Raw genomic sequence first — 26,646 nt, 5'->3', positions numbered from 1 at the left:
CACACACATACACACAGCTACACACATGTACAGACATACTGCCAGATGCACACTGCTACACACAGATACAGAAATACTGACACACACACTACTACACCCAGATACAGATATACTGCCACACACATACAAAAATTGACAGAGGGATTTGAGCCCAAAAATAAGGACTGTCTCTCTTAAATAGGGACACTTGGCAGGTATGCAAAAATAAACTGTGTATTGCAGTATGCAATGATGATATTTTTTAGGAATGTATAACAATCACCACGTATGTATTTATATAACAGACAACAGCTGTCTATGTATGAGAAACAACTCTCAGCGTTTCCACCCGCTGTCAATCTCCTGCTACAAACCCCGCCCATTCAACCTCCCCCCCCCCCCCTACAGCCGCAGCGAGGACAGTACTGCGCACGCGCAATTCAGAACAAAACCGCCCATCGGCGCCAACCAGCCGCAGTGCGCCTGCGCAGTCCTTTTTAGGAATGTGTGGGCGGAGCCGCGCTCCGGGTGACGTCACGGGCCTTGAACTTGACAGGAAGGAGGAGGAGGAGGCGACATCTTGGTCTCTGGGGGGGGAAGTAAACAAACCGTCTGGAAGGCAGTGCAGCCATGGGTGGCGTTCTGGGACTGTGCTCTGTGGCCAGCTGGGTAAGGATAGGGGAGGGAGGGGGGACACGGGGGTCCTCTGTCATTTAATATAAAATAATATAGGATTCAGGGTTGTCATGGTGACTCTGCTTTGTAATGTTGGGTTATTCATCAGCCATCCCATAATATGATGGGGGATATCATATTCATATAATAATATGGGGGATATATTAATATAATAATATGGGCTGATTAGATGGGGGATATAATAATATGGGCTGATTAGATGGGGGATATAATAATATGGGCTGATTAGATGGGGGATATAATAATATGGGCTGATTAGATGGGGGATATAATAATATGGGCTGATTAGATGGGGGATATAATAATATAATATGGGCTGATTAGATGGGGGATATAATAATATAATAATATGGGCTGATTAGATGGGGGATATAATAATATAATAATATGGGATGATTAGATGTGGGATATATTAATATTATTATAATATGGGATGATTAGATGGGGGATATATTAATATTATTATAATATGGGATGATTAGATGGGGGATATATTAATATTATTATAATATGGGATGATTAGATGGGGGATATATTAATATTATGATAATATGGGATGATTAGATGGGGGATATATTAATATTATGATAATATGGGATGATTAGATGGGGGATATATTAATATTATGATAATATGGGATGATTAGATGGGGGATATATTAATATTATGATAATATGGGATGATTAGATGGGGGATATATTAATATTATTATAATATGGGATGATTAGATGGGGGATATATTAATATTATTATAATATGGGATGATTAGATGGGGGATATATTAATATTATTATAATATGGGATGATTAGATGGGGGATATATTAATATTATGATAATATGGGATGATTAGATGGGGGATATATTAATATTATGATAATATGGGATGATTAGATGGGGGATATATTAATATTATGATAATATGGGATGATTAGATGGGGGATATATTAATATTATGATAATATGGGATGTTAGATGTGGGATATATTAATATTATTATAATATGGGATGATTAGATGGGGGATATATTAATATTATTATAATATGGGATGGTTAGATGTGGGATATATTAATATTATTATAATATGGGATGGTTAGATGTGGGATATATTAATATTATTATAATATGGGATGGTTAGATGTGGGATATATTAATATTATTATAATATGGGAATACCTGAGCTTCTGTCTCTCTGTTCAGAAGTAGCTTAGTTCTGGAGCAGCAACTGCTGGACCACAGTTTAGAAGCCAAATCAGTTCTAAAATAATTTGACTACTTACAGTGGTGGGCGTCTGGACATTGCTGGCACCATAACCACTACACTGTGTTTGGAGCCATGACCGTGTTTAATCATGGGCTTGCGCTGTAGTTTCCCTCAGTCTTCCTGATACCAGGTAACAGCATGTCTGAGTGATTGGGAAGAATAAAAGGAAAATGTCCCACGAAGCGATTGTGTGCCTTGACAGATCTGAACATTCTACTGGCATATTTTGTTTGTATAATTTACCTCCTTTCCCTTTGCAGAGTGGTAAAATAACTTTGAAATATGGCGCATCAGATGCGCACATGGTGGTGACAGCACGCTTTAGTGCTTAGCGTTTTTGTTCAGAGAATCTGTGTCAAACTTTAATAGCGAGATTGCTTATGTATGGGCAGATGATTGGAATGTACCCAGTTTTACCTTTACCTTAGTTTCCAAATACCATAAATGTATTTATTGAATATTTTCATAAAGACAGGTATGTATTTTTCTACCTGAAGGTCTAGGCTTCTTTATAGTCCCACAGTCTAGTTATTTATTTATTTATTTATTTATTTTTGTGTTGTTTTTTTCTTTTTTTGTTACACACACCTGCATTAGTTTCCGTTGGCTTGTGTAACTTATTCCTTTGCAATTTGTTGCTCAACACTCTGACATGTTAATAAACGTTTATTGTACTTCCTGTTGAAGACACTCATACACTGGCTACAAGTTTGTACCCTGATGACATTTGTCACCAGGGATCATTGGTGCAGAGCTACACATGTACTTAACCCTTAACCCCTTAAGGACACACGACGTGTGTGACACGTCATGATTCCCTTTTATTCCAGAAGTTTGGTCCTTAAGGGGTTAAAATGTTTGTGCTTCCTGCCATTTTTTTTCCTACCAGTTTTTCCCAGTCTCCGGTAAATGTGATTAGTTTAATAGGATGGAAATAGAAGCTTAAAGGGTAACTGTCACTTGCCAGGATTTTTAATACTTACCACTATATTTAGCATTTTATATCTGTGAGATCTTGAAAACCCCCATAAAATATATGAATAGAATTTATCCTCCTACTGATAGCCTCCCCTTTAACTCTCTGTCCGTGTCTGTCCTTCCCACCTAGCATTAAGAGAAAAATGAAACTTTATTTTTCAATTTTCATTCTGTATTGGATTGTGATCATTTGATAAATCTTAAATATAAATTTACCAGAAAACAGAAAATCTAGTAAAAAATAAAAAATAAAAAAGGTTAACGCATGTTCTAGGTGATGATCAGTGTTTTTCAGTGAAGTCAATAAAATGTTAATACTGGCGCGCTACCTTTTGGCCTATTCTTTGGCTACCACAATAATGAGCTCATAGGCTTGATAAGAACCAATACTTAAATTAATTAAAGTAAAGTGTTATTTTTCAATATGTGCACTGTTATGATATACAACTCCATTAAAGGAACACTCTGTGCACCATGACAGCTTCATCTGGATGAAGTGGTTATGGTGCCAGAAGGTCCTTGTGCCCCTTTACCTTTAGGGGTTGAACCATTTGTGAATTATTTAACCTCAGTCTTCTCTCCAGCACCATATCGCTCTGCCCTGTCCTTTCACGTCTCCCATGAAGCTTGGACTGCCGCAGACAGGGGCGCCGCTAATTACTTGCGTTTCTCATGCTGTTTTGTGGATGCTGAGCTGTTGGCTTAAAGCAGTGGTTCCCAACCCAGTCCTTTAAGTACCCCCTACCAGTCCAGGATTTAGGGATTACCAAGTTGTGTCTAAGGTGTTTTTAGAAGAAGAAAAAAACCACTCTAGACACAACAAGGTAATCCATAAATCTTGGACTGGTAGGGTGTACTTGAGGACTGGGTTGGGAACCGCTGGCTTAAAGCATCAGCTGACTCTCTCAGATAACCAGTGGCTCCTCTATCCGTAGCAGTCTGAGGCCTTCTATTTGAAGAAACTGTAAGCAGTGAATAAAGGTGAATACAATTCTGATTGGTTGAGCCATATCCTTTTTTTTTTAAAATTCTTTATTTATGTAGTGCAGTTGGTTACAGATAGTTAACAGACGCCACAACAGCGTTATGTAAGAGTTGCAAGAGTTAGATAGTGGCATTGCAGTTTGCACATTTTTATATATATCTTTCAAGCTTGACCATACAGTTAGAACGTTAGAGTAAAAATGAATGTAAATAAAACAATTAATGCTTAACTACGCTATTTTCACCATACCAATATAGGTGCAAATTATAACAAACATGCATACAGTGACACATCCCATTGGTGTATTCAAGAATATACATGAAAAGGCATAGCGAGGTTGAGAGGTGTCAAAAATGCTTCACTTTCCCATAGTGACATAGACCTCTGTATTAGCTATAAACAATTGTATAGTCGTGGACTTAAACATGAGAACTGTGCTAGTAAGGGGTAGGCTATAACATAGTATTGTTAGCTAGGGAAACCACCAACGGCTATTTAGCTTAGCTCGCAGAGTGTAGGAACATGGTTAAATGGGCAGGGAGGCTATAGTGAGCAGTGGGATATTTGGTACCTTCACCCTATACCCAAGGCTTGTAAGCAGGGATCAGGCCCGCGCAAACGGTAATTTTACTGTTGCACGTTTTTTGTTAAGGAATAGGTCGTATATGTAAAAGAGGGCATTGTGAGTAAAACAGTTACATCTTGTTAAAGGTTAAACAGGCTTATTGGTGAACTGTAAAATAACAGACGTTGTTAACATTAGTATTCAGCCATTTTTTAACATGTTTGAGTTAGTAGCTGGGTAGTCGGTGGTAACACTATGTCCAAGAAGGTAATTAGTATCATAATTATAAGACGAAAGATGTACTTGTCAGTTAAGTGCCACATGGAACAGTTGTCAGGCTGTTGTAGCCTCTAGAGGTATGCATAGCTATAGACTAGCAGCTGTGCAGGCTAAAATGCTTGTCAGACACTGGGAGGTTAAAGCCACTGAGGCACCCAAAACTTTAAACATGATACTAGCATCAACTGTTTCAATATGCAAGATATTACAAGTAGGAATATAACATATATGACTTAGGTATTTATGGCATTTCTGGCTATATAGCTAGATGTAGACTGATCAGAATCAGGGTAATTCAAGTTTGTAGCGGCTATACAAACTTGCTGTACATGCTAGACACGTGGGTGGTCGGGAAATGAGTGCTTAGGGCAGGATCCATGCCAAACCATGCTGGTATTTGGGTAAAGATGAGGAGACATATAGAAATAAACGTCAATGTCCAGCCAACTGTGTGGTAACTGTGGGTCAATATCTTGGAGGTGTTGAGGAGAAATAGCAGTGCTGCAGGGTTTGAGTCCGGTGCAGAGCTGAGCGAGGATCTCTCCGGTGTCTCTCAGCCTATGCCGCTAGCGGGCCAAGTTTGAGTCCCAGGTTTGAGGCTGTCTCCCTGCCATGATGGGCCCTGGCTGGTCGGTGAGCGGAGGAAGCAGGTAGGCATTCCTGTTAATACAAATACAAAAAGAGAAGTCCTGCGCTAAAGCAGCATGGACTACAACACACATCAGCCCCAATATGTAGTAAAAACCAAAGAAAAGAAAATGTTACCTGCGCTTTTTCCTTAATCCCTATGTATATTTAGACAAATGGAGGTCATTTAGTTGCTCCAATGGCCATTGGAGGGATGCCCGCCTGCCAACGTCAAGGCAGACCCCCCCTAAGCGGGTCCTAACACTGACCCTTCAGCCTGCTTCCTTGAGCTTCTGGCAAAGATATCTCTAATGAGACAGAAAGGGGTATTTTTTATATACACCCCTTTACTTATTAACCCTTAATAGGGAACACATGGGATGGGTAGCAGCATTGTAACCAGGCTGTGTGATACAAAGTAAATACAAATACAAAAAGAGAAGTCCTGCGCTAAAGCAGCATGGACTACAACACACATCAGCCCCAATATGTAGTAAAAACCAAAGAAAAGAAAATGTTACCTGCGCTTTTTCCTTAATCCCTATGTATATTTAGACAAATGGAGGTCATTTAGTTGCTCCAATGGCCATTGGAGGGATGCCCGCCTGCCAACGTCAAGGCAGACCCCCCCTAAGCGGGTCCTAACACTGACCCTTCAGCCTGCTTCCTTGAGCTTCTGGCAAAGATATCTCTAATGAGACAGAAAGGGGTATTTTTTATATAGGGGGGGTCTGCCTTGATGTTGGCAGGCGGGCATCCCTCCAATGGCCATTGGAGCAACTAAATGACCTCCATTTGTCTAAATATACATAGGGATTAAGGAAAAAGCGCAGGTAACATTTTCTTTTCTTTGGTTTTTACTACATATTGGGGCTGATGTGTGTTGTAGTCCATGCTGCTTTAGCGCAGGACTTCTCTTTTTGTATTTGTATTTACTTTGTATTTGTATTTACTTTGTATTTGTATTTACTTTGTATCACACAGCCTGGTTACAATGCTGCTACCCATCCCATGTGTTCCCTATTAAGGGTTAATAAGTAAAGGGGTGTATATAAAAAATACCCCTTTCTGTCTCATTAGAGATATCTTTGCCAGAAGCTCAAGGAAGCAGGCTGAAGGGTCAGTGTTAGGACCCGCTTAGGGGGGGTCTGCCTTGACGTTGGCAGGCGGGCATCCCTCCAATGGCCATTGGAGCAACTAAATGACCTCCATTTGTCTAAATATACATAGGGATTAAGGAAAAAGCGCAGGTAACATTTTCTTTTCTTTGGTTTTTACTACATATTGGGGCTGATGTGTGTTGTAGTCCATGCTGCTTTAGCGCAGGACTTCTCTTTTTGTATTTGTATTTACTTTGTATCACACAGCCTGGTTACAATGCTGCTACCCATCCCATGTGTTCCCTATTAAGGGTTAATAAGTAAAGGGGTGTATATAAAAAATACCCCTTTCTGTCTCATTAGAGATATCTTTGCCAGAAGCTCAAGGAAGCAGGCTGAAGGGTCAGTGTTAGGACCCGCTTAGGGGGGGTCTGCCTTGACGTTGGCAGGCGGGCATCCCTCCAATGGCCATTGGAGCAACTAAATGACCTCCATTTGTCTAAATATACATAGGGATTAAGGAAAAAGCGCAGGTAACATTTTCTTTTCTTTGGTTTTTACTACATATTGGGGCTGATGTGTGTTGTAGTCCATGCTGCTTTAGCGCAGGACTTCTCTTTTTGTATTTGTATTTACTTTGTATCACACAGCCTGGTTACAATGCTGCTACCCATCCCATGTGTTCCCTATTAAGGGTTAATAAGTAAAGGGGTGTATATAAAAAATACCCCTTTCTGTCTCATTAGAGATATCTTTGCCAGAAGCTCAAGGAAGCAGGCTGAAGGGTCAGTGTTAGGACCCGCTTAGGGGGGGTCTGCCTTGACGTTGGCAGGCGGGCATCCCTCCAATGGCCATTGGAGCAACTAAATGACCTCCATTTGTCTAAATATACATAGGGATTAAGGAAAAAGCGCAGGTAACATTTTCTTTTCTTTGGTTTTTACTACATATTGGGGCTGATGTGTGTTGTAGTCCATGCTGCTTTAGCGCAGGACTTCTCTTTTTGTATTTGTATTTACTTTGTATCACACAGCCTGGTTACAATGCTGCTACCCATCCCATGTGTTCCCTATTAAGGGTTAATAAGTAAAGGGGTGTATATAAAAAATACCCCTTTCTGTCTCATTAGAGATATCTTTGCCAGAAGCTCAAGGAAGCAGGCTGAAGGGTCAGTGTTAGGACCCGCTTAGGGGGGGGTCTGCCTTGACGTTGGCAGGCGGGCATCCCTCCAATGGCCATTGGAGCAACTAAATGACCTCCATTTGTCTAAATATACATAGGGATTAAGGAAAAAGCGCAGGTAACATTTTCTTTTCTTTGGTTTTTACTACATATTGGGGCTGATGTGTGTTGTAGTCCATGCTGCTTTAGCGCAGGACTTCTCTTTTTGTATTTGTATTTACTTTGTATCACACAGCCTGGTTACAATGCTGCTACCCATCCCATGTGTTCCCTATTAAGGGTTAATAAGTAAAGGGGTGTATATAAAAAATACCCCTTTCTGTCTCATTAGAGATATCTTTGCCAGAAGCTCAAGGAAGCAGGCTGAAGGGTCAGTGTTAGGACCCGCTTAGGGGGGGTCTGCCTTGACGTTGGCAGGCGGGCATCCCTCCAATGGCCATTGGAGCAACTAAATGACCTCCATTTGTCTAAATATACATAGGGATTAAGGAAAAAGCGCAGGTAACATTTTCTTTTCTTTGGTTTTTACTACATATTGGGGCTGATGTGTGTTGTAGTCCATGCTGCTTTAGCGCAGGACTTCTCTTTTTGTATTTGTATTTACTTTGTATCACACAGCCTGGTTACAATGCTGCTACCCATCCCATGTGTTCCCTATTAAGGGTTAATAAGTAAAGGGGTGTATATAAAAAATACCCCTTTCTGTCTCATTAGAGATATCTTTGCCAGAAGCTCAAGGAAGCAGGCTGAAGGGTCAGTGTTAGGACCCGCTTAGGGGGGGTCTGCCTTGACGTTGGCAGGCGGGCATCCCTCCAATGGCCATTGGAGCAACTAAATGACCTCCATTTGTCTAAATATACATAGGGATTAAGGAAAAAGCGCAGGTAACATTTTCTTTTCTTTGGTTTTTACTACATATTGGGGCTGATGTGTGTTGTAGTCCATGCTGCTTTAGCGCAGGACTTCTCTTTTTGTATTTGTATTTACTTTGTATCACACAGCCTGGTTACAATGCTGCTACCCATCCCATGTGTTCCCTATTAAGGGTTAATAAGTAAAGGGGTGTATATAAAAAATACCCCTTTCTGTCTCATTAGAGATATCTTTGCCAGAAGCTCAAGGAAGCAGGCTGAAGGGTCAGTGTTAGGACCCGCTTAGGGGGGGTCTGCCTTGACGTTGGCAGGCGGGCATCCCTCCAATGGCCATTGGAGCAACTAAATGACCTCCATTTGTCTAAATATACATAGGGATTAAGGAAAAAGCGCAGGTAACATTTTCTTTTCTTTGGTTTTTACTACATATTGGGGCTGATGTGTGTTGTAGTCCATGCTGCTTTAGCGCAGGACTTCTCTTTTTGTATTTGTATTTACTTTGTATCACACAGCCTGGTTACAATGCTGCTACCCATCCCATGTGTTCCCTATTAAGGGTTAATAAGTAAAGGGGTGTATATAAAAAATACCCCTTTCTGTCTCATTAGAGATATCTTTGCCAGAAGCTCAAGGAAGCAGGCTGAAGGGTCAGTGTTAGGACCCGCTTAGGGGGGGTCTGCCTTGACGTTGGCAGGCGGGCATCCCTCCAATGGCCATTGGAGCAACTAAATGACCTCCATTTGTCTAAATATACATAGGGATTAAGGAAAAAGCGCAGGTAACATTTTCTTTTCTTTGGTTTTTACTACATATTGGGGCTGATGTGTGTTGTAGTCCATGCTGCTTTAGCGCAGGACTTCTCTTTTTGTATTTGTATTTACTTTGTATCACACAGCCTGGTTACAATGCTGCTACCCATCCCATGTGTTCCCTATTAAGGGTTAATAAGTAAAGGGGTGTATATAAAAAATACCCCTTTCTGTCTCATTAGAGATATCTTTGCCAGAAGCTCAAGGAAGCAGGCTGAAGGGTCAGTGTTAGGACCCGCTTAGGGGGGGTCTGCCTTGACGTTGGCAGGCGGGCATCCCTCCAATGGCCATTGGAGCAACTAAATGACCTCCATTTGTCTAAATATACATAGGGATTAAGGAAAAAGCGCAGGTAACATTTTCTTTTCTTTGGTTTTTACTACATATTGGGGCTGATGTGTGTTGTAGTCCATGCTGCTTTAGCGCAGGACTTCTCTTTTTGTATCTGTATTTACTTTGTATCACACAGCCTGGTTACAATGCTGCTACCCATCCCATGTGTTCCCTATTAAGGGTTAATAAGTAAAGGGGTGTATATAAAAAATACCCCTTTCTGTCTCATTAGAGATATCTTTGCCAGAAGCTCAAGGAAGCAGGCTGAAGGGTCAGTGTTAGGACCCGCTTAGGGGGGGTCTGCCTTGACGTTGGCAGGCGGGCATCCCTCCAATGGCCATTGGAGCAACTAAATGACCTCCATTTGTCTAAATATACATAGGGATTAAGGAAAAAGCGCAGGTAACATTTTCTTTTCTTTGGTTTTTACTACATATTGGGGCTGATGTGTGTTGTAGTCCATGCTGCTTTAGCGCAGGACTTCTCTTTTTGTATTTGTATTTACTTTGTATCACACAGCCTGGTTACAATGCTGCTACCCATCCCATGTGTTCCCTATTAAGGGTTAATAAGTAAAGGGGTGTATATAAAAAATACCCCTTTCTGTCTCATTAGAGATATCTTTGCCAGAAGCTCAAGGAAGCAGGCTGAAGGGTCAGTGTTAGGACCCGCTTAGGGGGGGTCTGCCTTGACGTTGGCAGGCGGGCATCCCTCCAATGGCCATTGGAGCAACTAAATGACCTCCATTTGTCTAAATATACATAGGGATTAAGGAAAAAGCGCAGGTAACATTTTCTTTTCTTTGGTTTTTACTACATATTGGGGCTGATGTGTGTTGTAGTCCATGCTGCTTTAGCGCAGGACTTCTCTTTTTGTATTTGTATTTACTTTGTATCACACAGCCTGGTTACAATGCTGCTACCCATCCCATGTGTTCCCTATTAAGGGTTAATAAGTAAAGGGGTGTATATAAAAAATACCCCTTTCTGTCTCATTAGAGATATCTTTGCCAGAAGCTCAAGGAAGCAGGCTGAAGGGTCAGTGTTAGGACCCGCTTAGGGGGGGTCTGCCTTGACGTTGGCAGGCGGGCATCCCTCCAATGGCCATTGGAGCAACTAAATGACCTCCATTTGTCTAAATATACATAGGGATTAAGGAAAAAGCGCAGGTAACATTTTCTTTTCTTTGGTTTTTACTACATATTGGGGCTGATGTGTGTTGTAGTCCATGCTGCTTTAGCGCAGGACTTCTCTTTTTGTATTTGTATTTACTTTGTATCACACAGCCTGGTTACAATGCTGCTACCCATCCCATGTGTTCCCTATTAAGGGTTAATAAGTAAAGGGGTGTATATAAAAAATACCCCTTTCTGTCTCATTAGAGATATCTTTGCCAGAAGCTCAAGGAAGCAGGCTGAAGGGTCAGTGTTAGGACCCGCTTAGGGGGGGTCTGCCTTGACGTTGGCAGGCGGGCATCCCTCCAATGGCCATTGGAGCAACTAAATGACCTCCATTTGTCTAAATATACATAGGGATTAAGGAAAAAGCGCAGGTAACATTTTCTTTTCTTTGGTTTTTACTACATATTGGGGCTGATGTGTGTTGTAGTCCATGCTGCTTTAGCGCAGGACTTCTCTTTTTGTATTTGTATTTACTTTGTATCACACAGCCTGGTTACAATGCTGCTACCCATCCCATGTGTTCCCTATTAAGGGTTAATAAGTAAAGGGGTGTATATAAAAAATACCCCTTTCTGTCTCATTAGAGATATCTTTGCCAGAAGCTCAAGGAAGCAGGCTGAAGGGTCAGTGTTAGGACCCGCTTAGGGGGGGGTCTGCCTTGACGTTGGCAGGCGGGCATCCCTCCAATGGCCATTGGAGCAACTAAATGACCTCCATTTGTCTAAATATACATAGGGATTAAGGAAAAAGCGCAGGTAACATTTTCTTTTCTTTGGTTTTTACTACATATTGGGGCTGATGTGTGTTGTAGTCCATGCTGCTTTAGCGCAGGACTTCTCTTTTTGTATTTGTATTTACTTTGTATCACACAGCCTGGTTACAATGCTGCTACCCATCCCATGTGTTCCCTATTAAGGGTTAATAAGTAAAGGGGTGTATATAAAAAATACCCCTTTCTGTCTCATTAGAGATATCTTTGCCAGAAGCTCAAGGAAGCAGGCTGAAGGGTCAGTGTTAGGACCCGCTTAGGGGGGGTCTGCCTTGACGTTGGCAGGCGGGCATCCCTCCAATGGCCATTGGAGCAACTAAATGACCTCCATTTGTCTAAATATACATAGGGATTAAGGAAAAAGCGCAGGTAACATTTTCTTTTCTTTGGTTTTTACTACATATTGGGGCTGATGTGTGTTGTAGTCCATGCTGCTTTAGCGCAGGACTTCTCTTTTTGTATTTGTATTTACTTTGTATCACACAGCCTGGTTACAATGCTGCTACCCATCCCATGTGTTCCCTATTAAGGGTTAATAAGTAAAGGGGTGTATATAAAAAATACCCCTTTCTGTCTCATTAGAGATATCTTTGCCAGAAGCTCAAGGAAGCAGGCTGAAGGGTCAGTGTTAGGACCCGCTTAGGGGGGGTCTGCCTTGACGTTGGCAGGCGGGCATCCCTCCAATGGCCATTGGAGCAACTAAATGACCTCCATTTGTCTAAATATACATAGGGATTAAGGAAAAAGCGCAGGTAACATTTTCTTTTCTTAGGCATTCCTGTTAGGCTAGTAGGGAAAGGCTAGCTGCCGCCCCGGCAAGGTGGGCGCCCAGAGCACCTTGCAGTGCTTGTGTGCTGGTTGGTATGCTTTTGGGCTTTTGTGGAGGGATTGCTCTGGGTCGGCCCTCGTCGTGGGGCCCGGGGTCTCCCAGCGCGTGGCCGGTGGAGTGCAGGCCGCTGATGGGGCAAACCTGGGGTAAGTCTCTGTGGGGGCTCCCGGCGACTCGCCGCTGCTCAGAGACCCAGACGGCCCATCCGTGGGCGTTGGTCAATGAGCTTTGGACGGCTCTTCCCCGCTCTCTGTGGCCCTCTTGGGGCGTTCGTCCGTGTAGCAGGCTTTAGCTTGGGTGTCCGTTTAGTCGCTGTCCCTGGGTTTTCATCCAGGGTGTTCCCGCGGTTGGAGATCTTAGCCCAGAAATCGGCGAGGATGCGGTCTATTCGCACCGATAGTGGGGGCAGATCATGCTCTGGCGCTGAGGCCCACGTGGCATCTGCCATGGTGTATGTCGGCGTGTCGGTCGTTTGAGGTTGCCTCTCCATGCTGGACTACAAGCTTTAATTGCCGGGATATCCCTCACCGGCAGGGGGGGAGGGAGAGGGTGGCTCTTGGAGACCTTCAGCGTAATGGGCCTCGGGCGGCTGAGGGATCGTCCGTCTCCCCCGCGCCTCCCAGGTAGGCCTCATGTAGGCCTCAGGTCCATCCATCGGCTGTGGTCGCCCAGCCGGGTCCATATGTCGATTTGGCCTTCCTCCCGTTGCAGGCCCCTAGTTCTGGGGTTTAAAGTCAGGAACTTTGTCGTGTGTGGAGGAGTTTGTGGCTTAAATTGGGCTATTTCACCCGGAGCTCTCCTGTGTTGCGACCGCTCGGCTGGGCTGTCAAGCTCCGCCCCGGTTGAGCCATATCCTAGTCCCGTTTTGAGGTCATGGTGAATTCTGTAAAGTTTTGGGGATTTGCAGCAATTACAGGAATTTCAAAGATAAATATTGGTTTCAGTACATATACGTTTTTTTTCATCATCCAGCATGACAGCCAGTAGAGGTGTGTTTTATTACCAAATGTAAAGATTGGGGTTCTCTGAAACACCAGTGTTTTACATTTCCACAAAATATGAAGTGATTTTGGTGCTTAGTGTCGTTTTAATGCTAACAGTTATCGGGAAGATCTTGAAATGTCTTGTTATTACCAAACTAGCTTTCTCCTGGAAAGATCTAGATTTCAATTTTTGCTTAAAGGGACACTATAGTCATCTAAACAACTTTAGCTTAATGAAGCTGTTTTGGTGTACAGATCAGGCCTCTGAAGTCTCAATGCTTTATTCTCTGCCATTTACGAGTTAAATCATTTTTGGTTTTGTCCATGCTGCTCTCCCCTGGCTGTGCCTGACATCTTAAATCAGATGTTAAGTTACATTAGAAGGTTTTTATCTCCTGCTCGGTAAATTACACTTTAATCGCACATAGAAGGCCCCTGCAAGGTCTGGCAAGCCATTATCCAAGCAGGAGATAAGAAATTCTAAATTGAACAGAATGTGCAATAAAGGAAGTTTAAAGATTATATAACTCGGCACAGGAATTGTTTAGGATGTGACTAGGGCTGCATAAAATGACCGAAAATTGAGCAGTGAGACTGCAGGTGCATGATGTATATACTAAAACTGCTTCATTGGGCTAAAGTTGTTTTGGTGATTATAGTTTCTTTTAAAGGACCTTTTTTTTTTTTTACCCCCCTCAAAGTTACAAACCATAATATAGCAAGGAAAGTATGTAATAAACTTTTATAAACGTACTATAAACTAGGTCAGATTGAAATGATAGGTACACCTCTTACTCACCCGCTTATCCACCTATCTGTTTCAGACCCAGTCCATTTATGACAGAACCAGAACATAACTGTGCAGCAATCTTCCAACTGCACTTGTATAGCTCTGTTTACAGCATTCCTAGGCATAGCCCACTGGTTGGTTTATTTCAGTGCCAGGAGTGGGTGTGGCGTGCATAAGATAAAAAAACATCTATTCATGTATTCTTTGCAGAGTTGTCTCAAAGCAATGCATGTCTCTTTAAACAAACAACAACATTTACATTGGGTCTTTTAGTGTTACGAAGTCTGTCTGCCACAATAGTAGCAAATCAACCATAGGTTAATCGTGCTCATTGTATGGCATTCGGTAATCAGATTTCCTGCCACTGTTCCCAAATGAGTCATTTTGTTTGTCTTCAAGTGGTTAGTAGAAAGTATAACTATATCCCCTGTATCAGTTTAGTGTTAACTTGAGTGTCTCTCATCATGGCAAAGGTAAGAGCATCATGCAGTGCAAGGGTTTTGTGTTAGAAAGTAATTTAAATTAATATTTATTTTTGTTTTCCCCCAGATTCCTTGTCTGTGCAGCAGTGCTGCCTGTGTCGTTTGCAGATGCTGCCCAAGCACCGGCAATTCTACTGTGACGCGTCTTGTGTACGCTTTCCTGATGCTGCTTGGGGCTGTCCTCTCCTGCGTGATGCTCGCACCAGGAATATCGGACCAGCTGAAAAAGGTATATCTGATAATAGAAGCTATTAATACAAATAGCCTGTTCACACATGGTGTCTAAAGGAGGTGAACCATAGAAAGGAGAAACTCAATATTGGATTGAGACTTTTTCATATTAAACAGATATTTTCACTTATTCACTAAAGGGAGAGTTGTTGGGAATTGCAAGGGAATTTGAAATTTAAAGGACCACTCTAGGCACCCAGACCCCTTCAGCTTAATGAAGTGGTCTGGGTGCCAGGTCCAGCTAGGGTTAACTCATTTTTTTTATAAACATAGCAGTTTCAGAGAAACTGCTATGTTTATGAATGGGTTAATCCAGCCCTCAAATCCTCTAGTGGCTGTCTCATTGACAGCCGCTAGAGGCGCTTGCGTGATTCTCACTGTGAAAATCACAGTGAGAGCACGCAATCGTCCATAGGAAAGCATTGATAATGCTTTCCTATGAGACCGGCTGAATGCGCGCGCAGCTCTTGCCGCGCGTGCGCATTCAGCCGAATGGGAGGAGAAGAGGAGGATCGGAGGAGGAAAGCTCCCCGCCCGGCGCTGGAGAAAGGTAAGTTTTAACCCCTTTCCTCTCCCCAGAGCCGGGCGGGAGGGGATCCCTGAGGGTGGGGGCACCCTCAGGGCACTATAGTGCCAAGAAAACGAGTATGTTTTCCTGGCACTATAGTGGTCATTTAAGGACAAAATATCTGGAATCATAGCTATCTTGAAGATCTTTTCCAGATCAGCCATTTTGGCGTTTAGTTTGAAATTCACTTTGAACTCCTGACAATTCTTACTTTTGTGAATAACTCTGTTTGTGTGTTCTGTTGGCACAAACATACCCAAAGTTTGTGTACAGAGACATGGCATCATGTACAATTATTGTGCGTTGTGCCATTGCAAGTCTGTGCATGGTGATTGTGGGAATGAAAGAAAACTTTTACCTAGTAGTGTGGCTAGATTAGTGTGTAAGTAAAAATGTGTTCCTTGCACAAATTAGACCATTTACCCATCAGTTGATGTCCAGTCCGCTTTAAATGAACATATTTGAAGGTATTCTGATCAATTCACACGTCAGATATATTTTCCTGATTTCCCATGGTTGAATTATATTCTTTATAGCATTTAGATTGCTGTGTGCCTTTTAGATTTAAAGTTTAATTGTGGTTTTCAGTCTCAAATCTCCCACCAGGAAGCCAATATAACGGGTATTTGGACTTGTGTTTGCTCTGCACCCGTCTTAAAGATTTTCCTTCGTATCATTGTTTAGTTAGTCTTTTCTTATGATTTGGCAGAATTTTTAGGGAATTTTACCTTTTTCTATGCTTTCTTTTATGATTTGCCACTCCTACTTATAAGGATTAAAGGGAAACTCCAGTGCCAGAAAAACGATCCGTTTTTCTGGCACTGGAGGGTCCCTCTCCCTCCCACCCCCCAAACCCCGGTTACTGAAGGGGTGAAAACCCCTTCGGTGACTTACCAGGGACAGCGGCGATGCCCCTCGCCGCTGTCTCCGCCTCCGCGACGCTCCTCCTTGTGATTACGTCGGCCGGTGGGCGAGACTAATCTCGCCCACCGGCCGAGGAGACCTTATGCGCATGCGCGGAAATGCCGCGCATGCGCATTAGTCTCCCCATAGGAAAGCATTGAAAAATAATTTCAATGCTTTCCTATGGGGTTTTGAGCGACGCTGGAGGTCCTCACACAGCGTGAGGACGTCCAGCGACGCTCTAGCACAGGAAACCTGTGCTATAAACTAGGAAGTGACCTCTAGTGGCTGTCTAGTAGACAGCCACTAGAGGTGGAGTTAACCCTGCAATGTAATTATTGCAGTTTATGAAAAACTGCAATAATTACACTTGCAGAGTTAAGGGTAGTGGGAGTTGGCACCCAGACCACTCCAATGAGCAGAAGTGGTCTGGGTGCCTGGAGTGTCCCTTTAAGCCTGGTGTGTATGGCTGTTTTTAAAATTACCAAACTGTCTTACAGAGTGTGCACTTTTAAGTATACATGTACTAAATATTGTAAAGCGCTACGGAATCTGTTGGCGCTATATAAATGGCGATAATAATAATAACATAATAAGCTCCAGAAATTGTATGTTTCATGTCTGCATCTAGAGCGTTTTAGTGAGACACATTGTTCTCACAAAATCATGGCGCAATCCCAGAATGCTGTGCTATATGACTGACTAGCATGGCTGCACTTCTATGCTTCTGTGCTCAAATCCGCCATATTGAATGCATGTTTATTTGCACATTTTGTTGCAGCATAGATGAAATTGCAGTTTCCATTATTACCACTATGATACGTTGCATGACAGAAACACACAAAATAAGTCGTAATTGTTAACTTGTCACTGTGGGACATACAGAATTGCAAGCAAACATACTCCTCTCCGATTAGCGAACGCTCCTGAAAATCTGCCTATTCACAAATGAAATTCTTTGACTCTTTGGTAGTTCTTTCAAACTTCTGGCCCACCCAGCCTGTTTGCCGTAGTCTCTATCTCTCCAAATCATTTGACCTCACTACATCTTTCCTTGTCCCCACCATTGTATTTGCTCTGACGTGTGTTCCCATCCATCTTTGCTTTTCTCATGTTATGATCTAGCCTGATCCCACCTGAATGTATTGTATACAGCGAGATTACATAGGACTTAAAATTGTCAAGTGACCGGGACATAAGTGACTTCTCTTACGATTTTTTTTTTTTTTGTCCCGACCCAGGTGCCTGGATTTTGCGAAGAAAGCTTTGGCTCTGAGATCTTGCATAGAAATGGCTATGTGGACTGCAATATGTTAGTTGGATACAAAGCTGTCTATCGTGTGGGCTTCGCTATGAGCGTGTTTTTCTTTTTGTTCAGCCTGCTGATGTTTAATGTGAAAACTAGCAGAGATCCAAGAGCCGCCATACACAATGGGTGAGCACGAATGATCTTTGTTAAAAATGTTCTTATACTTATTAAATGTACGAATACAATTTCAGCTATCTAAGAATATAGTAATAAAATCAATATGAATGTGTTTATCTAACTTGTGGAAACTCCAGTCTCAAAGCTGACACTTTCGTAGTTCATGTCACCCAAACGCGACTTCATTTGCCTTTTGCTTGCATTATAGTTGAATTGTCATGCTTGTTCGTTTCTAAATCGTACATCCCTTGGAGTAAATACACAAATGTCATTAATATGTCAGTAAAATTCTCAATGGGTTTCTTTTAATATATCCGAACTCTAATGAATATGCAAGGGACTTATTCATTACACGTCTGATTGACGTGGAAGCGGATAATTTGGTCCTTTTGGTATTCTATAATTTACATGACTCATTAAAAAGATAATGCATTGTACAGACAATGATAATCATAGCATAGGTGCTTTAACTTGTTTTGATGGCATTCTCACCTTTACAGATACCTGTGTAATAAGATTATTTTTACTTGTTATAGATTCTGGTTCTTCAAAATATTGATAATCGTTGGAATTATGGTTGGGGCTTTCTACATTCCAGAAGGGTCGTTTACAAGAGGTAATCACACTAATAACACCATTCAACTACTTGAGATTGTGTATGTGTATGTGTATGTATATGTGTGTGTGTGTGTGTAGTTGTACAGCACATCCCATGAATTCTTTATATGAGAGGATGGCAAATTTAGAATCTAGGAGAGAGGAAGATCTATTAAAATGCAGCTTGTTGTAATTTTTTTATTTTTTATCCGTGAAGACATTTTTGTTGTATTGCACAAAGTTTTACAGAAATCGTTTTCTGTTTTTAAAAACCAAACAAAAATAATAAATTAAATACATTTTAAGAGCTGCACTCAAACTGTTATAGCCCAGAAGTCTTCAGGGTTCTTCACTAAAGTAAGAATTCATAGTGAATTTTAATTTCAGGATAAAAAATAGCCAAAGTGGAAGATTCTCTAAGTCAGCTAGGTATCCAGTTCGGTTACTTTGCCCTTAAGTAAGAAGTTCACTTGAAATTTACTTTGAAGTTTTACTTTATTGAATAACCCTCAATGTGTTTGTGGCATTAGATATGTTTTGATTTAGAAGTGTGTTTTTTTTTTTTCTTTTCTTTTTTTTATTGAGATACAGAAAAGGGCATATAGTTTAGTAAGAGAGGGGCTTCGAAGGGGGATCTTTACCTTTGAAGTCTTGATAATGTGGTCATACACCCATCTCAATACGTTCAGAGCAAATTAATTTTCACAAATTAGAAATGGCAGTGATCTTCCATGGCATCTCCGACACTACTTAGGTTTTCTAAATAAATATGGTGTTATATATAGAAGATGTACATCACCGTCTCAATAGGAGTTTATAGTCAATCTCTTGAAAACGCTAATGTCCAATTAAAATAAATATGTTGGCTATTTATGCTAAGTGACCAGGTTAAATGTATTCGAGATGTCTCGGTTTATGGAGGACATGTGACAGCAGACTAGCAAAACCTATGGCTAAAATTCACAGGCTGGGAAAAAAATCTCTATAGAATTTGAATATTTTTTTTATTTTTTTCCAACCTGGCTACTTTAACTTTAATATTGTCAGTCCGTTATCATCAGCGTGTGTCATAAACTCCTCTAAGATAGTGTACGCCATTGCCTTACTCATTACGCAAATTTGTGTTCCTGGATCTTTGCCTAAACATTCGTTTTAAACCTTGCATTCTTTTCTGTAGTGTGGTTTGGGGTTGGCATCGGCGGAGCCTGCTCGTTCATCGTTATACAGTTGGTGCTGCTGAATGATTTTGCACATTCGTTAAATGAAAGATGGGTCCAGCGTATGGAGGAGGGAAACTCAAAGTGCTGGTATGCAGGTAAGATGTGGCCCCACTTAAGCTTCATTAGAAATGTGCTAGCCACAATCTTTTCTGCTCCCTTCGGTGTTGGTGCAGTGGACTTCTTAATATTTTTTTTCTGAACATCCTGATTTTGTACCTCCCTTCCTGATTATGTGTGATCCGCTGAAAAACAAATCCTACTTCAGGTGACAGGTCTGCTATAAAGTGATACCCAAACTGAAAAAAATATAATTTTAAGAATGGGATTTTTATTTGTGTTCCGTGTTTACAAGGTTTTCTCCTCAGCCCACTCCTCCTTGACTCATGTCACGCCTCCTCACTGGAGGGGAAGGTGGACAGACTGTGTGGAGGAGATTGTCTGGCGCCTGCATGGTGTGCGTGCTGGAGTCAGATATAGTTTTGCACAGAATTGACATTAGTCACCCGAAACTCTTGTTTCTCGGGTCGAGTTACAGTTGGCAGCTAAAAGGTCAATCTCTGTATGTGCAGCGTTTCAACTACACATTACAGACTCCAGGCACCATGACCACGTCAATAATTCAAGTGGTCATGGTGCTTTAATACTTGGGTCTATTTCGCGTTCCCCTCTGGCCCTGGGCTGAGGTGTCATGGCGTGTTAGTGGGTCTCACTGAGAATTTGTGGTTATGCGTGTGTCCATCGGTATCTGTGTAAGTGGGTAGTTTGAGGACAGTCCTGTCTATGCAGCTGTTCTGCTCATATTTCCATGGATTCAGAAACAATAATTAAACTGGAAGTTCATGATTTGTGACATCACTCGTCATTCCTTGTAACGAAAACCTGTGCACAGAGCCCTGTGTTAGTGGTAGTTACGCTCCTTAGCAACAAATGATATCTGGGACTGTGCGTTCCACTGATCTGTGGCAGATATTTTAAATTCTCGTTATTATTTTGTGATATGTTGCAAATATTTAGAAAAAAATATTCTGACAATGGAAGGGAGTGAAGAGTATCCTCTCATAATCTTTCAATGGGCACTCTGAAAGGGATATTCCAACCACCATTACCACTTCAGTGATTAGAAGTGGTTATTGTGGTATCTGCTTGAAACTCTGCACATACTGAGATAATTTTAATTGTGTGCCAGGGGCAAGTTGCACCCCCAGCACACGTGACATTGGTTTGCCCAGGGCAGCCAGTGTCAACTCTGTACATATTTTGCATCTGTTGTAAGCGCGTTGGTGACAGACATGCTAATTTCTCCTTTACAGGCAGAGCGCCTGCTTCCCCATTCACTTCACGACTCCCTTTATGGCACAGCAGTATTCATGTGTTTTAAAAAAACTCCCGACCCTCACCGGCCCCGAGTGTGCACTTATGTGCTCTTAAATCAGGGGTCCTCAAACTCCAGTCCCCCAGATGTTGCTGAGCTACAAGTCCCATGATTCTCTTGCTATCTATGTAATTCAAAGAATCATGGGAGATGTAGTACAGCAACATCTGGGGGGCCGGAGTTTGAGGACCCCTATCTTAGATGGTGAATCGGTTAGAGAAGCCTGTGACTTGAATGCGTGAGGCCCCTGTGACGTAGGTGGGGGTGGGGAAGTACGTGCCGAGAGCTTTACCTGGCCCTGGATTCCAGGTAAGTAAAATGGTTTTATTTTTTTGCAGATTTTACTGTAAGCTTACTATTTCCCCTGTGGGAAAGCCGTTGCATAAACCATATCACTTTGTGTGGCCCATTGTGTCCTGATAATTGAATTTCTTCCATTTTATTTTAGTGTTGCTCTCTGTTACTGGATTTCTCTACACTGTGGCCGCGATCGGTGTGGTCCTTTTCTATGTGTTCTACACAAAATCAGATGGATGCACAGAAAACAAATTCTTCATCAGTTTTAACCTGATACTGTGTGTCATTTTATCTGTGATTTCCATCCTCCCTAAAATTCAGGTACAGTATACGTACTTGGTGTGTGTCGTAAAATCCTTAATTCTGGATACATTATTAGAACATTTAATGAATGTTTGTTCCTTTCAGGATGCAAATCCAAATTCTGGTCTTCTTCAGTCGTCAATGATCACCCTGTACACCGTATACCTGACCTGGTCTGCAATGTCCAACGAACCTGGTGAGTATCTTCAAACTAATGACATGTACACTTGTGCAGAGATCTCAAGCTATAGCAGAGACTGATTGCAGAGTGGGTTTACTGCGAGACCTTGTATCACAAGTAAAACCATTATTTGCTCTTGTTTTCAGATCGAAGTTGTAACCCAAGTTTACTGAGCATCATTTCCTCTGTATCCTCTCCAACGCACAACACAGCAAATGGAACCATGGTACCTGCCACAGTTGAACCACCTAAGTCCTTGCAGTGGTGGGATACCCAGAATATTATCGGGCTTGTACTCTTTGTGTTTTGTCTGCTGTATTCCAGGTGAGCTTGAAAGTATGGTGTTCATGGTAAAGCCAGCCGTGGTTACAAATAACAGCACACACAATACTTAGCTTTTATTATGGTCCATTTCGAAATGAATAAACCGGAACAGCACACTGGTGGCCCAAACCAGCTGGCAGCGTTTTGTCAAACAAGGTGTAGTTTAGAGAGCACAAATTTGTGTTCAGCCTGTTTTTACAGCTATAAACCTGCCTATCTTTTGATTCCGGCACCAGTTCTGGAACAAATCGTAATGATGTGAAAATATTTCAAATAACATCAGCCAATTAGGTGGATGCCGAGTCTTAATAAGGGGTAATGGTTTCTGGAAAACTACTTTTAGAACTAACTTAAATGCATTCCTTGGTATCATGACTATTCTGCTTTATCCTATGTCCTGGAGGTTTAAAAATAAATAAATAAATAAAATAAAATAAAAAAACCCTTCCCAAAATATCAAAACATATATGCAATCTAAAGGAATAAAAAAAGTAGGAGGAGTAATTATTGTACTCACAAAGGTACAATTGATAGTAGGCACGTAAAAAAACCTTCATCGTATATGACCTTCTTTCTCTTACCTCCTGTTCAGTACATGGAAGGAAAGGAGAGACAAACCCATTGTGTAGCAGTATAAACACAGTTAACAGCTTTATTTACAAGATAAAAAACAAAGTCAGGTACATCAATATCTCACTCTTTTCCTGGACCAGGATCTGGATAAGGTTCTTCAGGAATGGTTGTGCTTCAGCAATGCAAAATAAACAGTAAAAAAAAAATCAAACACTATATGTCTCTCTTAGCTTCCCAAAATATGTAGACTTTGTTTTGTTTTACTCTGCAAGGAAATGGAATACTTTAAATAAAAGGAACAGTAAATGCCTATACAATATGAAAACCATGCTAGCAAGTGTTATGACTGCAACCCTAGCTGTGGGTTTATTTGATATGGATATTGTAATGTTCTGTGAATACAATTTTTAAAGCGTCTCTCTCTATGGAGTCTGCATATTTTGCAAAGATCCCCGATGTTCACTTTGCGGTGCAGAGGAAGATATATTTTACTTCCGTGAAGCGGTCTCTCACTACCGCCATAACCATCTGGTGCATTCTATTTAGCTCCCGATGCTTAATCTGTCAGGAGCCCACACGTGTGAGAATACATCTCTGATGGCTCATGGAGGATTCTGTGAGAGCATCCTTAGACAAAGCCTTTTCACTCATAGCTGTCAATAGTGAATTTCCAACACAATGTGCTTATTTCATAAAGATTTTATTTTGGGATGTGGGCTGTGACAGAGGCTCTTAATTATTGTAGACATAAATATTACAAGTATTTTCAGAGTAAAAACCGTTGAATCACAAACACACTAAATTCTAATGCAGCATTCCTGGTCGATCATGTTTTGTTTTTCCACCAAGTGAAGGCAAGATCTAAATTTGATTTAACGCATTTTAGTTTTTAAATTGCTCATTATATTCGTCCCAATTCTGTTGCAGTATCCGTAACTCCTCCCACAGCCAAGTCAATAAGCTTACTCTCTCTGGACATGACAGCGTCATGCTCGATGACACTACTGGAAGCAACGTTGGACTGGAGGATGGGGAGGTCCGTCGCGTTGAGGACAATGAAAAAGATGGCGTTCAGTACAGCTATTCTTTTTATCATGCCTTGTTGTGCTTTGCATCTCTTTATGTAATGATGACTCTCACTAACTGGTACAGGTGAGTGGAACTGTGCATGAATTATGGCATGTAGTAATATTTCATTCTAGCTGCCTGTAGCTTGGCTTATATAGTAAAAACAAAAGGGAACTGGGGGGACCATGCATCTTGCAGGAATAGTACTGCCGTAGTGACCAAAATGTATACATAATACAGATTAAGGAACAGTGGACTAATAAAATACATTTCTAGATTTTACAAGGCTACTTAAAATGACCTATCTCGGCAAACCAATATGGGAATTCAGTTCCACCATATGGTCATATTGTGTTAAAGGGAAACTATAGTGCCAGGATAACAAACTAGCTTCCTCGTGGTCCAGTGCCCACGCTCCTCCCCTGACTACGTCCACCGGTGGGGAAGACCTAATGCAATGCACGGCAAAGGCTGCGCTTGCATTAGGATTTCCCCATAGGAAACTGATATGATGCTTTCCTATGGGGACAATCTGATGCTAGAGGTCCTCATGCATAGCATGACGACGTCTAGCGTCCGATAACGGACAGTTTCATGTCTGGTAGACAGCCACTAGAGGATGAGTTATAAAAACTGCAATAATTACCACTGCAGGGTTAAGGGTGATGGGAGTTTGCAGCCAGACCACTTCAATAAACTGAAGTGGTCTGGGTGCCTACAGTGTTCCTTTAAGCCCACCACTACTTCACAGTACCCCAATAATTGGTGGGTCCTACACTAATTACAAACTTGGGAGACAAATGGTGCTAGTGCTAAATAAGCTGAAGTGTATTTAAACAATCTGTTAGTAAGAGCATTGAGAAATATATATATATATATATATATATATATATATATATATATATATATATATATATAATTTTGCAAATTAATCTGATACATGGAATTAAAACTATAAATTAAACAATTAAAGTGCTTATTTGTATACACTCACAATGCAAATTATATATCTGCTGTATGAAAGTTATAATTGAAGTGACATTACTTTCCAAAACCTTTATAGAAAATGTCAAACACCAGAGTATGTTTAAAGCAATACCTTGAAGTCCATCTGCCCAATGGATATAATATTGTAACGACAAAACCATTTAATGCTCCTTTGTAAATAAGCTTTTTTCTCTCTTTTTTGCAGCCCGGATGCGGATCTTAAAACCATAACTAGCAAGTGGCCCGCTGTTTGGGTAAAGATGGTTTCCAGCTGGGTGTGTCTGCTGCTGTATCTCTGGACCATGATAGCGCCCCTTATCCTCACCAATCGAGACTTCAGTTAAATTTAGCCAACGAAGAGCAAAATAAACTTTTGCTGGTATAGGCTTACACCCACACAAACAAAACACGTTGGGTTTCACTGTAAGAAATGTTTTTTATTTGGGGGTCATTTCACAAACAACTGGTTTGCCAAGTTAGGAGGGGAAAGGATTCCTCCTTTTGTTTTTGCTACAGTTTTTGAAGTCTGATCGCTAGACACTAATCACGGTTTAGTGAATTGACCCCCTTAATCAAGCTTTATATTATGTATTCTGCTGCTTTATTTGCTACTGCTGATCTGCCTGATATATGGTATCAAAGAAACTTTTAATCTAGTATTAAATGGATGTCAGATTTTCTATACGTTCTATTTATGTGGCACTACTTACTGTAATTGATGGTGTTTAAAATATACAGTAATTGTTTTTGTAAGCTGTTCTACTAATGTTTGAAGAGATGTTTTTTTATTCTGTGTTTTGTGGCAATTGGGTTTACAATCTTTGTCATGATGGCAGTTGTGTATAAGACAATTGGAGTGCCAAAGATTGCCCCCTGCCCTTTGGACCAGATCATATTGTGTAATGCAGGACATTGCAACAATTGTGGACATTGACCAAGTCCAACAGGATTATTAACGAAAGTGAGAATTTCCAGGAATTTCACAGGTAAAACCAAAATAGTCAGACTGAAAATAGAATTTACATGGAGTATTTCTCTCATTTATTTCGGCGTATCTTGAAATTCACTTTGATTTATCACTTTAGCAAATACCCCTTTTAATTTTTAACAATGAAATTGTCATCGATCTCTGCTGCCAGTCTGTTTATTGGTTGTGGAATATAATGTCCAAAGAATGTGCTGATGTACATCATTAAAGGGCACCCATCATCGAAACTAACCTACACAACCATGCTTATAGTCCTGCCAACACAACCTGAAATACGCCAATTGCATAATACAAATGTAGACTTACAGCAATTCTCGTGGTTCATTTTCAGATGTTAGGGTGCCAAAGGTAAGGCATTCATTTTATTTGAAAATGTCCACTTTATAGTATGTCAAATTTCATTTCTACATTCCAATAAGCAGCGGAATATGAGCCATAAAATATTAAAGCACTATCACCTATTACTGAAGTGAGTGCTTCTCATCCATTGGTTTTTCTCCCCATTTTTAACCAGTCCTTGCAGGAACGTCTGGTTGGATCTACACCACTCAAAAGGAACACTATCTAGTCACTGGAACCATTACAGCTTAAAGTAGTGGTTCCGGTTTATACAGCCTGTCCTTGCAGCCTCATCACTGTAAACTTTGCCTTTTCAGAGAAATGCAGTGTTTACATTACTGCCTAGTAACACCTCTGAGACCGCCACTAGAAGTGCTTCTACGTTCCGTGTCTCCATTTGAAAACAATAATATCTTCATTCTTTTTAAGGCATTTATGAAAGTTGGTTAACTCTAATTTAAGACTTTGATTATTACACTTGGATTTTTGGCATCAGAAGATAAAAATAACCTATTTTCAATTCAATCTTTCTAAACCTTTCCCTAGGCACCTAGTGCCATGTTCCAAA

General features: G+C 41.2%; 1 protein-coding gene across 1 annotated transcript; it reads left to right on the top strand.

Moving 5' to 3' along the window:
* The first annotated feature begins 501 nt into the window (after positions 1-501).
* Positions 502-26,646, top strand: SERINC3 (serine incorporator 3). The gene is made up of 10 exons (XM_063459425.1): positions 502-648; positions 14,769-14,930; positions 17,645-17,838; positions 18,366-18,445; positions 19,604-19,741; positions 21,467-21,636; positions 21,724-21,814; positions 21,946-22,123; positions 23,624-23,848; positions 24,957-26,646. The coding sequence occupies exons 1-10, from the start codon at positions 610-612 to the stop codon at positions 25,093-25,095; spliced, it is 1,416 nt and encodes a 471-aa protein (XP_063315495.1). The 5' UTR covers positions 502-609; the 3' UTR covers positions 25,096-26,646.

Source organism: Pelobates fuscus, chromosome 6 (assembly GCF_036172605.1).
Source record: "Pelobates fuscus isolate aPelFus1 chromosome 6, aPelFus1.pri, whole genome shotgun sequence".
In the NCBI taxonomy this organism is placed as follows: domain Eukaryota; kingdom Metazoa; phylum Chordata; class Amphibia; order Anura; family Pelobatidae; genus Pelobates; species Pelobates fuscus.
The sequence above is the reverse complement of the archived record's forward strand: the minus strand, read 5'-3'. Positions and strand labels throughout refer to the sequence as shown.

Excerpts from the sequence above, each read along its gene's own strand:
- SERINC3 (XM_063459425.1), top strand. The coding sequence starts at position 610 with ATGGGTGGCGTTCTGGGACTGTGCTCTGTGGCCAGCTGG. Across the intron at positions 14,931-17,644 it reads TATCGGACCAGCTGAAAAAG|GTGCCTGGATTTTGCGAAGA; the intron begins GTATATCTGATA and ends GTCCCGACCCAG. Across the intron at positions 18,446-19,603 it reads AGAAGGGTCGTTTACAAGAG|TGTGGTTTGGGGTTGGCATC; the intron begins GTAATCACACTA and ends TCTTTTCTGTAG.